Here is a 15,066-nt window from a genome sequence, read left to right as displayed (position 1 = left end):
GAGCTGCTGCTGTTTGCAATCACACAAAAGATCCTGAACACATCCTGCTAGACTCTTTACTTACAGGGATTTGTTTTTAATTCATATTGCAGGTTATATCCCACAGGATGTTTAAGTTGCATAGGCATGTGGAGTATTAATAGTTTTAGATCAGTTTGTTGTTGAAGTATTAATGTTTTTGTTTATTTTTTTTATGTTTTATATTTACATTCATTGGATTGAGCCGTGAGGGCGCCCCCTTCAGGTTTAAGTCAGGTCATCATATATTGATCTTCAAACCTCCCAAATTATTAATATTAAAACTAAAACAAAATTATTTTGTTCTATTTCTTCTGTCGTTATTTAAATTTAATAAACGTATTGAAGAGGATAAAACTTTCAATCTCTTCCAAATAAGGAACTCTTATATTTTATATATGTTCTGTGCATAAACAAAGATGCTTTCCTTTTGTTTGCTAAAATGTGCAGATAAAATACAGTACATAACTGAAACAGGTCAAACTGTAATGCAACCCCATTACAAATATTTGATTACAATACTTATCTAGGATCTGAGAATCTGAACGGGCTAGAGGGGCATAAAAACTGATTAAAAAATAATCACATTTATATAGAGAGAGCAAAAGGAGCTTGTAATAAGTTTAATCATGTTATACAGCAACAGGAGCAGAGTGTTGTTTTCTGTAGTGGACTTTTGAAAAATGTAATGAATTCAAAATCATGTTCACAGGGAGTTCTGATCAAATTTGTGAAAGACATCAAGTGTCAATCAATCAAAAAAAAAAAAAAAGTGTGGTGGACTGTGAAGTGTAAATGTTCCCCTATTGATGTGCCAGATTTCTAAAGCTGAATCCAGGGAAGGCAACAAGCATGTGCAGAATACAATTTATCAAATACTGTAGTCAAAACAGTATTTTTAGAAATGGGTGATAATTATCTACGGCACAAAAATAAATCATTATTCAGGGTTCTCTGGTTTCTGGTTTCACTTTTCTCTGAATGGGGAGTGGAGTTGGGGAGGACTTGGAAGCTTCTCATGTGCAGGAACATTTCATTTCTTTTTTTTCTTAAAGCATCTCTCTGCTGTCAGATTGATGACCCACCATACTTTTTTCTTCTTCGTTGCATAGTTGGCACTCATTTTGCACAGGATGGATAACTTGGATCACATGCTTGTTCCAATTAAGACATTGTGGGAACTCAGGAGCTGCACCACAGTCATGGAAAAGCTTAATGTAGAGATGAAACTCTTGCATAAAGAACTCTTTATAATTTGCTTCTCTTTCGTGCATGCATTTAAAAAAATTTTTTTTGCACTAAACTTTGTTTTGGTTTCTAAAAGGTAATTAAAGTCATCAAAATCTAATCCATAAATATAAATATTCTGTGAATGTCTCACAACTAACCAATCATGCTCCCAAATTAAAACAAATCAATACGTAGTAATTACTTTCATTGCTTTGTCAGTAATTAGTAATCACCATAATCCTCACTGGCCCCTCAAAATCATCCACCCCTCTGTCTATACAGAGAGGTGACAAAGTCGATGCAGCAGTAGTGAGGGGATTTGTTTTAGTACTGCAGTAAATTAATGCAACTGCTGACATGTGTCAGACCAGTGTCAGCAAACACAACATGGTAAACAAAGACAGTTGTTTAAAAATATTTTGTTTTTATATGTTTTTGATAAAGGAGTAGAGAACAGCACAATGGCTTGGTGGTTAGCACTGTTGCCTCACAGCAAAAAAGTTCCTGGTTTGAAACCCATCAGGGACCTTTCTGTGTGGAGTTTGTCTGTTCTCCCTGTGCTTGTGTGGGTTTTCTCCAGGTACTCTGGTTTACTCCCCAAAAATAATTCATTGTATAATTAGATTTAAATATGATGACAATCTATGATTAAATATGATTGATCCTTCTCTAACCCTCCACCTAAGTACTTGATTCATCTCCAAAACAAAGCAGAAAACACAACACACGTCCTTAAATCTTACAGTAATTCATAATAAACACACATTAAATCTGCAGAACTCATCTCAGATCATTTTTGTTTTCTTCAGTGCCGAAGCAGTGATAATACTTTGCAAACAGAAACTGCTAACACAGGAGCTAATGCAGCAAACTTTTACTGATGCCAATTTGTCAAAATGTATAAAATTGAAATGCAAAATAAGAGTCAGATTGTAGCCAACAACAAAACACTCCATGAAAAATGTGTCTTAGGAATGATATATTTGCAGGCAGATATAAACATAATATGAAGACAATGTAAAGCTCTGATGGTTCTTTATGCTGTTTTTTTTTTCTTTCTTTTTTGCCTTTAGTGTTAAGGATGTGGTGTTTAACATGTGTGAAAACTCCAAGCTCGAATTCATAAATACAGGCAGTGTGTTAGTATCTGTTTTGACATGTTTTTCTGTTACTTCCCTCCAAACTAGCTCTAGGAGACGATGTTAGGATCATAAAACTTGAATAAATATGTGCTGGAATTCCTGTCCATGATACTGTCACAGCCAGTTTTTCACATACTATAAATCTGAATCACCTTCAAAGTGATTTGATCAGTACACACCTCTTATACACCCTAAGGGAAACACAAATAATATAACCCAGATAGAAATAAATAATATTTAGTTCAGAGTATTTCCATCGTAAAAAGTGATTGCTGTCGACACATGCAGTGCGGCTATTTACACCATAAAGCATCTACGTCAGATCATGCAGATACTGAGTATCAGGATGAAAGGTGATTTAGTTCCTGTGGCCACTGAAGCTGGGAAAGCAGTCGTGTTTCCTCCATCCACACATTTACTCAACTGTATTTCTTTTTTTATTCTTTCTGTACAAGTCTTTCCAAACAGAGTAATCATCACAGCAGTGTAGATTCATTGGCAACAGTCCTCCATGCAGTCTGCTGCTCTAATCACCTTGTTCCACAACTCCAGCAAAAAGAAAAGGCCAGAAGAGTCCTCAGATGACTACTCTGAAAATCTTTCTCTTTATCCATTTCTCCTATTTTTTTTTCACTACATCTCTAAGCCTTTCTTTCTCTATCTCAAACCGTGTCCGTAGCCTTTCCTATGTGACGTCTAAGAAAGATCCATCAGAGATACCATGAACTTTTGCTTGGCTGGAGACCACACCGCACATGGTGTGACCTTAAAGAGCATCAAAACGTCTGTGATACAACTAATGAAAAGAAGGGGGGGGGGGTTTCAGCGAAATCAAGGTTTTAAGGTCTGAGGGTGGTGGCAAGTCAAGATTTTCCAAAGAGTACTTATGTCTAGAGTTAGGTCCCACTTACTGAGTTGCAAAACAGCATGTCACCACAGCATTTATGATGCTTGGCCACTTAATAAACAGAGTAGAAAGAGGCCATGTGACTGTCAGAAACACTGAGCAGAACAAACTCAGCTCTGTTCCTGTCTTTCCATTAGAGCAATGCCAATTATGAGACTTTCCATGTCAATAATATTAACAAGACCTGAAAGCACAAAATTGCTAGTTTTTTTTTTTAGTGGAAACTTAAAAAAGGCATTGCACAACTTCATGTAAGTGTTGTGCAAAAAGAAGGAGTTTTCAGTGTTTGATTGTTTGTTGAAAGGTAAGGTTTAGAAAGTCATCACATTAATCAAGTGGACATCTTTGCCTCCAAATACACAAGCTGCTTTAAAAGTGTATTAAGGAAACTCTGTACACTGTCTTTCTTCTGTTTGTGTCATCCCTCCATTTCCGTCTGCTGCCGGCCTGCAGGAGCCAACAAGAATTGGTTGGAAAGGGTCAACACCAGAGTCTGGTCCTCATGACATATTAGACTTATCTTATGCATGCTCATATTTACATCCAAGTCACAAATACAACTGGCATAGTTGTATTTTGTTAATGTATCCAGCCTAATTGGTGCTTTGAAATATAGTAGAGCCTGAATAACAAACAAACATGGGTGCCATAACTCTACTTGCTCTCTCTCCATTATAAACGTCTTTGTCTCCCTCTTTCACAAATATTTACGTCCTTTTTTCTATCTACATTTCATGGATCAGTTGCTGCAATTGTTATTTTTAAATAATGGATGAACTGACGATGTGAAGGGTGACACTGTGAAATGTGATAAACCCATATAAAGCTATCACCTCATTCTGCAGTTTCCTGCAGTCCTATAGACCCTTTTAGCATCTTTATAACTTTATTGTTTTCATTTTACTACATGCAACATCGTGGTTTTGCTTTGTTCGCACCACTCTCATTGTTTCCAGGCAGCTGTTTACAAGAAAACACTGCACACCTGCCCAACACTAATCAGGGTTTATTTGGTTTTGTTGAAAATTATGTCTTTATGATCATGTCATGTGTCTCTCAGTACACCACCATCACCGTGCTAACAATCATGATCATCGTCTATTGCAGGAAAGTCAACAGACAGTCGGGTGGTTTGTAGTCTCCTCTGCCTTTTGTTAAGGTGCTACACATCGGAGAGGTCACATTATTAGTGTTTTTATGTTGCTAACTCAATAACAGTATCATGGAACATGTCCTGTCAAATATAATGATAACGTGGTCCATTATGTTGCTGAATGGTGCACCAACAATTTCTAACAAATTAACAACATAATTGCTGGAACTATAAGAATTATACAGGTACAGTGCAGGACATGGACAATAAATAAGGTGGATGTAGAAGAGGGATGATTTCACCAATTGTTTCCAGGGCCTGAGTTGAAGCTTGCAGTCCTTCAAAATAACAAGTGTGGAGACCAAATGCTAATTTACTGAAAACAATGGCCACATTTCATCCTGCTTCCCTTCTGTTATGTTAAACACTGCTCAGTATGTCAACAGTAACATTAGCTTGAGCTACTGTATAAAAACACTAACAGTGTAACAGCCAAGAAACTGCAGTGAAGTATAGTAAATATATACATATCAGCAACAACATGCTTTCCCCAGCAGCTCTGAAGAAACCTAGCTCATGTAAAAACTACACAAACCTTTACTACTAATGTTTATATTATCGACAAAGTAATTCTTTATATCTCCAGTCCATAGCAGAAATATTTCTGTGGAGATTCTCAGTCTCAGTTGAGGAACTCTTCACATATCTTTCAGGTAGGACACACTCTACACGCAGCTGGTGGATCAGAGGGTCACACGAGTCGACCCCCTCATGGCTCTCTTTGGGTGAAAGGCTGGGGTACACCCTGGACAGGTCATCGGTCCATCACAGTCTCTGTCTTTTATTTAGAAACGTAAGCTTAAGCAGACAATGAGGGAAAGCACCAGAGCAAAAGACAGGTCAATATTTAGTGTGCATCAGTATAAGGTGTAATAGGTTGTCCAAGGTGCATAAAATACCCATCACATTTTCTTTCAAGTCATAATTAGGAAGTTAATGGGCAGATAAAACAGTTTTACAGCCCAGAGGAAATCCAATGAAAGGGCAGCCCAGTTGCTTCCTTTTTCCTTAGCTCTCTATAGAGGCATAGGTCTTGTGTGGAAACTCTGTGAAGAACGGTCAGGGGACGGCCCCCTGGGCTGATCGCCATCCGCTCTCACTGAATACAGACAGAAGAAACCAACATTTTCCTCTGCACTCAGCCACTGTGGATGAGAGAACCAATTCTGAGCTATCATTACAAGGAAATGGCAGAAGTTTCACCTTGACCTTAACCCAGTCTGCAGCTGCAGTAGAGAGGAAATTCAGCTGAAAGCTGTGATAGCACATTGACAACCCATGATGGGAGAGGACTCAGCTGAATAGTTATGCAAATGATGCCAAAGTCACTGTTATTTTGACAGATGGAGCCTTAAAGGCTATCATTGCAGACCTCTGTAGGAGGGTTTCCATTACAGGAGCTTACCACGGCAGAGTGGTGGTTACAAACAATGACCTTTAGATGGACTCTGTGATGAACAAAACTTACAACAATAGCTTTGGTGAGAAAAGCTGACTAACAACAACACAAAGACAAAGGCTGGCGGCATGCACCAGTTCTCTTCTGTGCTATTCAAAAGTACGAAGCTACTAGAGAAATGTTTGACCAGGGAGAAAAACATCGATAGCTGCACATTCTCAGTGAGTGGGCCATCATGTGAGTGCAAGCTAGGCAAGGCAAGTGAAACAAACAAACCTTAACATAGAGGCTGTGCAAAGGTTGAGTAGGTGTTTTTGCTGTTCCAGACAGATGCAGGATATAGGATATAGGATTATTGACTTTGCAATTAATAATGTTGACCATGATAAAAATAATACATGTACAGAAAAGTCAACGTAATAATGCCACTATGTGTTGACATGAGATATATGAGATAGAGCAATAATTAAAGAAGCTGTTAAATGAAGAAAAATGTGTTCCTTTACATTTCTTTTCCATTGTAACTAGTTTATTCTGATCATTTGCAGCCCATAGTTATGACTGTGACTACAGTATACTGAGATTAATTTATCTATAATTTAGAGTCAGCTGACAGTTACTGCAAATGAACTAAATTAGTTATATAGGATTTTGGCTGGTTCTCTGTCATGATTGAATGAAGAGTTTCTTCAATCAACAGACAGATTCCACAAAATGTTGAGGATATTTGGTTTTTGCTTGGGGTCTAGCTTTTATTTGCTCTCAGTGTACATAATGCTTTCATGGAAATGATCAGATGTAAATATGTAATTTAATAAATTAACTTTGCCGATCTCCCCTACAGTCTAAAGCTGAGTCGGCAGGTGTGGTTGCTCTGCTTTTTAAATGCACCATTCAATAATTACCACAGTAGTTATGTAGAATAACAACCTGATTTTTTTTTCTCTGTCATCACTCTCTGACAATCTTACATAGTGTTTTCATTGGAATTATACATTTTTGTTTCATAACAAAGTTATATGGTAACACAGATGGCAAAAAGTAAAGCTGCAGCCTTTATTTAACCAAAAATGTTATGTTACTGCTGTTTGACTTTGTGGAGCAGAACGCTATGAAACAGGCAGTGAGCCGTTATAAGTGGAAGGTACAAAACAATGAAACAGTGAAGCAGCTCAAAGCCTGAAATTGATCCTGTAGCCCTCTGATAAATCTCTGACCCAGAACCTGTCTTTAGACTCAGCAAAGACTCTGCAGTGATGGATAACAAGACTAAACAGCAACAACACTGGAGACTGTGATTATCGAAAATCTAAAAATGAAAGATTCATAACGTGGACAAAAAAGAAATAGGAACGTGTCTTGATGGTTTTTTGACCTAGAATAAGGACTCGCAGCACTCATGCAGGAACCATCAATGTCATCATGCAGGAACCATCAATGTCATCTGACATTCAATCACTGCCCCACCTCCATACAAAGGCAGAGGTTCCATAAAATAAAATAAAATTTTTAAAATTTTATATATATATATATATATTTGCACTAGTGGATCCCAAGAGTTGAAGTCAGTTCACACAACACACAAGGCAGCTGCAGGACTCTGGACTTTAATGTGCAAATTAAACAGGGGCAAAGTATTGCATTTGCACTTGTGAGGATTAAGACTGGTCACCTTGTCAGCTCAATGAACTGGATGTTTTCTTCTTTTGCCAGCACATAAGAAATCCTTCACCATGTAAACCACTAGCAACCATTTTGAGAGTAAATGAGACTATTGCAGCACAGTTTTGTACACTGCAACATTGTTTGGGGGGGGGGGGGGGGGGGGGGGGGGCATCAATATTAAGGTTAAAATACTTTATTGCAAAATATCTGAAGCTTTGTTGTTTTCCTTGCACCTGGCACCTCAGGGGGTCAGTAGCATGATCCAGATCTACTGCATTGTCAACATGTAAAGTAAAAAAATCTTTGTTATGCTTCAGAGCTTTTGTGCTCAGTGGCATTAGCATCAGGGGAGTAATTGTACAATGGGTTGGCGAAGGACAACTTGGCATCTCTCCAGTTTGAACCCTGTTGTGGATGAATACACAAAGAGACATGCATCATGTTATTGGGGTCTACACAGTTAATTAAGAGTAAAGGCTAGAAAAACTAAGCAGAAACATCTCACCTCCACATCCCTCCTCCAGGGGTAAACACTGATGGAAAGTCTCCAGCCATCACTCCTTCTGGGGTAAAGTCCAGGACAACTGCCTGGCCTTTCGCCCGGGAGCTGAGGGAAAGAAAATCATGTACACAGACTGAAAATGAGATGAGCCTTAATGTGTGCGAGCGCATGAAATGCAGACGCAATTAAAATCAAATTGACCTGTTATGCACCCATAATTACACCTCTAACTTCCATGAAACATCTCATCATCTTTCAGAGGTGGCATAATCAGCACTGTTTCCACAGCTCAGTTAAATAAATGCTGAAGCGGCTCGGTCTGTGTTGCGGAGATACCACTTCACACCTACACCTCTCTATTTATAGCTGTGTCCTCATTGGCAGGCACATGAAAGCAAACATGTACAGACATGCCAACACAGAATTTATTAAAATATTAATGTTATGTGTATGTATTATATCATGGGCCAGAAGTTTGTTTTGTGAAGGTGACACAAACGGTGATATTGACGAGGCATACTTCTATAACATTCATTGTATATTATCATGATGCTGTTTTATCAGGGCGACAGCATCGCACACAACATTCATGACAGCTGTGGCTCTCAACATCATTGGCACTTTAGAGAAGCACCTGATTATATCCACCACTTTGTGGGATTTTAATGCTGTCCAATTTAAAGTATATGTTCAGAGTGCTGTTGAGTAAACTGGTTATTTTTTGGCACTGTAGCTTGTGGCGTTACATGTGATCAGATTATATGGTTCACTTATTTTGTCTACCTGTTGTATATGTGCTGCAGCGCGTTGCTATATAAAACACACACAAAAGCACAAATACATACTGATAAACCACAAAATCAATAATTCTAAACCAGAAAGGCTTGCCGATCACTTTCTGAACTCGTCTAATATTAAACCCACTTACTGAATAAATATGGACCGACTGGTTGAAAATTTTGATTTGCTTTGAAACCTAATGTTGCTCAAACAGAAATGACTGATGATTGATTAGGCATTTCTGTGTGCTGACCTCTGTTGTCCGGTCAAAGGCTGGGTTATCCATCACCCCAGAGTCCATCAGGTCAAGTTTTCTATGGAGCCAGCAAATGTACTCATCATCACACACATCAGCAGCAGCAAAAATAAAAAAAAACAAAAATAAAAACAGTGCCATTATTAGAGCTAGAACTTACGTTAAATAGCATTTTTTCATGTATAAATCCAGGACGCAGAGAGTGACACCAGCAACAAGCAGCAGCAGTCCGATGGCAATGCCAACATACACGGCATCTAAACAAGAAAGAGGTGCAGTTTATTCTCACCAAGAGGTTTGTCTTTAACAAACTGCAGAGTCATTAACAGAGTATGCAAATATTTAGTAAATACATTAGAGATGATGGAGGGAGGCATGTTTTTTTTTATTATTACCGAACTGAGAGTCTTCTAATTTGGGTGTCGAGGTGGCGAGAGATGGCTTCTCTCTCACATGGCAACGGTTACCTGTCCATCCTGGGTGACACCTGCAATGAGACACAAACAGATGACACAAACTAATGACTTCTTTTTCAGTTTTATGGATCTTACTCGACAAAACACCTGATGACCTTGTACTTTCACATGGCACAGAAGCTGTACAGGGTTTGGTTTTTTTGGTGCAGTTATGACAGCATGGCCTGATTCTCATCTCTGGGCTCACATGATAGGTCAAGGTCATTATTTCATCTAGATGTGCACCTTTCATACTAATGCTCACCCACTCTTCGGCACATCACGTGTTGGTAATTGCAGGATTAAAACCACAGTACAATAAAGTGTTGCATGCCAAATGTCCATCTACATGTTAAACCTCCTCCCCCAACCACTACTCTCTATAAATACAAATCCATCTGGACCTTCGATTAGTAAACTCTCAATACACACCTCATTTTCCAAGGCATTTCCAATCAGGAGAGTATTTTACTTTACGAGACCTAAAACTAAGTAGTTTTAGGTCTCTGTAGCGCTTATTTCTACTCTGAGGAGCGATGAGGCTGCCTGGACGAGATATAACCGAGGTGCATCCTTTAGGGAAGCCTCTTTCAGATTGACACACCCCTTTATCAGAAATCTGTTTGTGATGCTTTACAATAAGGAAAGTAAAGGAAAGGAAAGGAAAGGAAAGGAAAGGAAAGGAAAGGAAAGGAAAGGAAAGGAAAGGAAAGGAAAGGATGTCTCATGTCTCTGCAAACATATTTTCCAGTATCTTACGTGATTGGAACTAAGATGTAAGTGAGGGAAACATGGATGCAATTAGTGTAATTCACCATCTGACTTACAGTCATTAAATGGAGACCTACCCTCACTTTAATTATAACCACTACTTAACCAAACCCTAACCTTAATCCATGTCATCACCCCAAAAATTCAGTAATTTACATAGTGGGGACCAGCCTCTTTTTCCCTAGAGTGAAAATATTTTCTGTATACATGTAATCTTGAAATGTAATGTGAATATAACACCTAATAATAATCAGGTTAATGCTCATATATACTTCATGATATACAGTATGTCATTTTAATCTCTGGAACTTCACCATCCCAGATCTATACCCAACATAATATAATAACATTCAGTTTTCTAGTTTCAGAAATTGGCTTAAAGTTTTTCCTAATGACTAAACATCTTTCTATTTGCAGATTTGTTTAAACAAAGGAAACAGCCCACAGACACATAAGTATAATTTCCTTCACCGCTGTTAAACCGCTACATGCTTGAATTAAAATTAGCTTTATCCATAGTTTTGTTATTGTCACTCTCATGAGCTGCAGTTTCATTTTCATTTTATAAATTGGTGTCAATTTATAATTCTGATTAATATTCCCCAGATTGAACATGAGTTTATTCGAAGTACAAATGTAAACTAAAATGTAATTAAAGGGTACATTTAGTGATTGTTTGTATTTTTAATTATTGTCTATAAATCTTGAAATGAATTAGCAAAGATTATTTGTGCAGCCAGTGTCTGATATTGCCCTGTGTCACAGACCTCCAATCTCAGACTATGTAGTTTAGAGTCGATCAGCTTAGAATAAGCTACACTTCCCAACTTTTGCAGAAAATTAATAAGCCCATAAAAAAAGCATCTGCGACTTGTCTTTAAAGATTTACATCTTATGAAAAAGAAAAATCTGCTTTGCCATGATTGCAACAGGTGGAAAGGTGGGAAATACTAAAAGGACTAATGCATTTTTGGTTTCTGTTTTTTCTATGGGGCTTATTGACAATCTGCCTTATGCTTTAAAAAAGATAAAAGGATAAATGTAAAACAAAATCAAATGTAATAAAGCACTAAAGCAGCTAGAAGAGATTAAACTATAAATAAAAATGAACATTAATACATAATTTTTTCCATACCATATTTAAAAAAAAAAATCTATATCTTGACAAGAAAAAAATGCAAGATCTGCTGGATGTTCAGCATGGGAACGCAGGCTGATTGCAAATAGTTTGGTGTGTGTGGTGAGCTGCACCACTGGGAAAGAAAGTAGGTTCCAAGTCAACATCTGTTCAGTATCAGCTTGATTTCTGACTAACACTGACCTTCAAATGCGAAACACACACCTCTATATAAAGGTAGAGTGTGTTATTATAATTCAGAGGGGGTGAGGGCACTTTTTCTGTGACAATGTGGTCACAGCAGTGGGCCGTCCATGGTCTGGGTGGAACCTGCTCAACAGAGAGGAGGAGCGTGATGAAAATACTGAGCCTTGCCATGCTGGATGTTCTTCTGTCGCACGGCTATTATCAATGCTGGAACCACATCGCACAGTGAATGATGGTGGTAAAGTCCTGTTACATAATGAGAAGCGGCTGTGGTGACAGGCGTGCACTGGGGAATGTTGGACAGGGGAATAAATAAGAGGATCACACACAAGGAAGCTGAACAAGAGCAAGGGAGAGGCAGCAATTCTGCAACGAACAACTGTAAAATATCTTCCCATTTCAGAAACCCAAAGTATTTTTCTGTGACACCATTCTCACTGGGATTGCATTTGCAAAAATGTGACTCTAATTCTTTGTGGACACACTTCGCCTCATGTAAGAACATTTTGGTATTACCGTTTTTTTAGAGTGTTCTGACAAGCAGATGGAGAAATGTGAATCTCTCCTACTCACTGATGCATAATGTTATTCAGATACAGTAGCAAGTTTCATGATTGCATTCCTACATATATAATGAAATATCTCAGTGCAGAAATTTCAAGCTGCTGGTGCAGACAAATAGATTCATGAGCTTTCTGAAACATTTGTCTGACTCAAATCTGTTTTTGAAAGGGAGACAATCTTATGCCAACCTACGGTCTTTCAGCAGATCCATCTGATGCATGACTTTGTTGTGGTCTGCCCACAAAGACCACTCGTGGCAGGGACTGTGTTTAAATACTGACCAGACAATCCACCAGTGGTTCCCAGGAAACACAAGATACATTGGTGGATAAATGAAAGCAGAACCACCCTCGTTAAGCTGTGTGGGATAATCAGATTCCAGCACGCTTCATGGAGCGTGTCTTTTCTGAGGAAAAAAACAAGACTGATGGGATTTCCAGTTTTTAAGTCTCACAAAGAGAGATAAAGGATGGGAAGGAGGAGTGAGAAAAGGCGGCATGATACTTATCTGTGTTTGTGCATGTTTATGAGTGTGACTGTCGGTGTAAGTGTGAATGCATGTCTGTGTGTCTGGGTGGTTAACTCACACACAAACAGGCCCATGTCTTTCCACAATGCACGAACCATGATCCAGGCAATACATTGGAGGACAATCTGCAAATTACACACAACAAACTGTCCATCACTCAACATTAAATACAAAATATACAAAAAATAAAACCTCCCCAAGCTTTTTCTCCACTTCCTTCTCTCTAAAAAAAGTATGTTGCTTCTCTGACATAACAATATTAAAGCAGCAAATGTTTCTCATGTCTCATCCATTAACTACTGCAAAAAGCATCAGCATGTACATTAAAAGCATCAGCATGGGCATTAAACCATGTCCTTTAGTACATCTGTTTTTGTTGCTGTGCATCTGATGACAAATATTCTTGCCTCCATAGACTGTGTGAGGGTTATCAGGGTTGCCTGTTAAATATTCATGCTCTAAACACAAGCATGAAACTCTGAGGTCCTGTTGAGCCACAGCAGAGGGACTTTGGCAGGCTAAATGGGAGGTTGGGTTGTATTCATAAAGATGTTGAAAGGCAGAGGTGTTAATTGGTCTTGGCAGCACACAGCCTATGAGGTGTGCTTCGAAGACAAAACAGTCAGACCTGAAAACGTTCTGACAGTCGCTCCTTAATGTGGAAATCACCACACAGAAATGCACCTTTGCAGAACAACAGTACTGTTTGTGCTAAACTGCAACAATATGCACTTTTAAAGATCTTCACATAAAACAATTCTATTATCCAGACAGCCATATTTTAAATGTCACTACATTTTACATTCAAGTATCTGAAATCAAAACAGGACCATGAAATACACAGGATGTGCCACTTGTTCTATGTCTACAATGTGAGGAAATCATAAAGTAAACAATGAATCATAACAAAAAGCTTGAATGGGGAAGTTAGAAAAAACGTGTTACCATAGCAGCTGGACTCATCAGAGTGAAACGTCAGACAGTCCAAATTGTGGTCACAGCGCTTCTGGAGAGGGAGACAACCAGGCAAACCTTCACACACCAGCTCTCCCAACGCACAATGCAGCAGAGCTGGTAGAAAAATGAGAAGCAGTGACAGGCAAAATGTATGAAATATGAAAAGGGTGGATAGAGTGGCACATTAACAGATCACTATGAGCACAGTTTATATGGCATTTGAAGGTTTAAAGCTGCTTTGGCCTGTGATAATCATGTGGACATTACTCATGTCACATACAGAGGTTTCATACAGAGAAAAACACAAACCATTGAAACGTGGCTTCAGCAGAGACCAATGATGTCACATATATATGTATCATCATGTTCTTTATGATAATAAATTGTCTTCTTATGAAGTTTGAGCATTAGACCTTATGCACACTACATTCACACTGCACATACATCGGCAAACACAAATACAAAACAAACACAAAAACACAGCTACTCATATCTTAATTAGTACTGTTGGTAGAATATTCATTTTAATTGGAAGAGCACATATGTAGGTAACATTTATATGGTCACACACTGCCAAAGCAAAAGTTGTGCTCCTAAACCAGAGATGGTGGTGCAGGACATGAATCAAGTATTAACATTTCTAGATTATAGACTTTACTTCTTTAATTGGAATACATTTGTTTAAAATGCTTTGTTTTGGTTGATTGTTCCTTGTGCCTATAGTTCAGTTTCTCTCTGGTGTTTTTCTCTTTTGTGTTGAGCAGCTCTGCATAAATATCGGAGCAACTTTTTACTGGCTTGAATAAATGGCTCACATGGTAAAGGTAACATTCAGTTAATGTCACTTATGAAAATATGCTGTTTTCTTTCCCATAACAGGATCTATAGTAGCTATTCAAGCTGTTGTAATTTCTTTGTTCATTTGGTGTTTTGACTTCACAGAATTTAATTTGTAGTAAAAAGAGGAAAAATAACCTCCATTATGTTACAATAAACCCATTTAAAGAAAGTTTAGCACATTTTTCTCACATATGTCTCAGCCATAGTTTAATTCACTCCCTGTTTTGTGTTTGGCAGCTGCTGCCAATAAAGCACTGACAAAAAGAGGTTTTACTATGTCCTACGGCTAATCGGAATATTTTCAGTGTTGGCAGCACTGTCAAGTTGCTGGCTTCTTGAGAGGCTTTATAAAGGTTGATGATGTACTCTGGACATTAAATAATTTACATGCAAAATGTTGTAAAATCGATTTTATCACTTTCTCCAAGGCAACATTGCTTAATTGTCCAGATTAAAATGAACTGCTTTTAAGAAATTACTTAGTATTAGAAAGACATTTAAGTTATTTAAGTAATTAAGTCTTTAGTCTGATTTAAAAGATATTTAACTGACTAGAGACTCAAACGTATTATTT

The 15,066-nt window shown here is 38.0% G+C and overlaps 1 protein-coding gene across 1 annotated transcript in view; it reads right to left on the bottom strand.

Annotated features, from left to right (window-relative positions):
* Window positions 1–7,681: 7,681 nt before the first annotated feature.
* Window positions 7,682–15,066, bottom strand: part of malrd1 (MAM and LDL receptor class A domain containing 1) — a 50,565-nt gene continuing 43,180 nt past the window's right edge. The window contains exons 27-33 of the mRNA XM_026292291.1: window positions 13,641–13,766; window positions 12,754–12,820; window positions 9,448–9,539; window positions 9,213–9,309; window positions 9,050–9,110; window positions 8,020–8,121; window positions 7,682–7,919 (exon numbers count right to left, since the gene is read on the bottom strand). Coding sequence (XP_026148076.1) covers window positions 7,821–7,919; window positions 8,020–8,121; window positions 9,050–9,110; window positions 9,213–9,309; window positions 9,448–9,539; window positions 12,754–12,820; window positions 13,641–13,766 — 644 coding nt within the window. The 3' untranslated portion in view covers window positions 7,682–7,820. The remainder of the gene's footprint in view (window positions 7,920–8,019; window positions 8,122–9,049; window positions 9,111–9,212; window positions 9,310–9,447; window positions 9,540–12,753; window positions 12,821–13,640; window positions 13,767–15,066) is intronic.

Source organism: Mastacembelus armatus, chromosome 20 (genome assembly GCF_900324485.2).
Source record: "Mastacembelus armatus chromosome 20, fMasArm1.2, whole genome shotgun sequence".
Lineage (NCBI taxonomy): Eukaryota > Metazoa > Chordata > Actinopteri > Synbranchiformes > Mastacembelidae > Mastacembelus > Mastacembelus armatus.
This window is presented reverse-complemented; position numbering and strand designations above follow the sequence as displayed.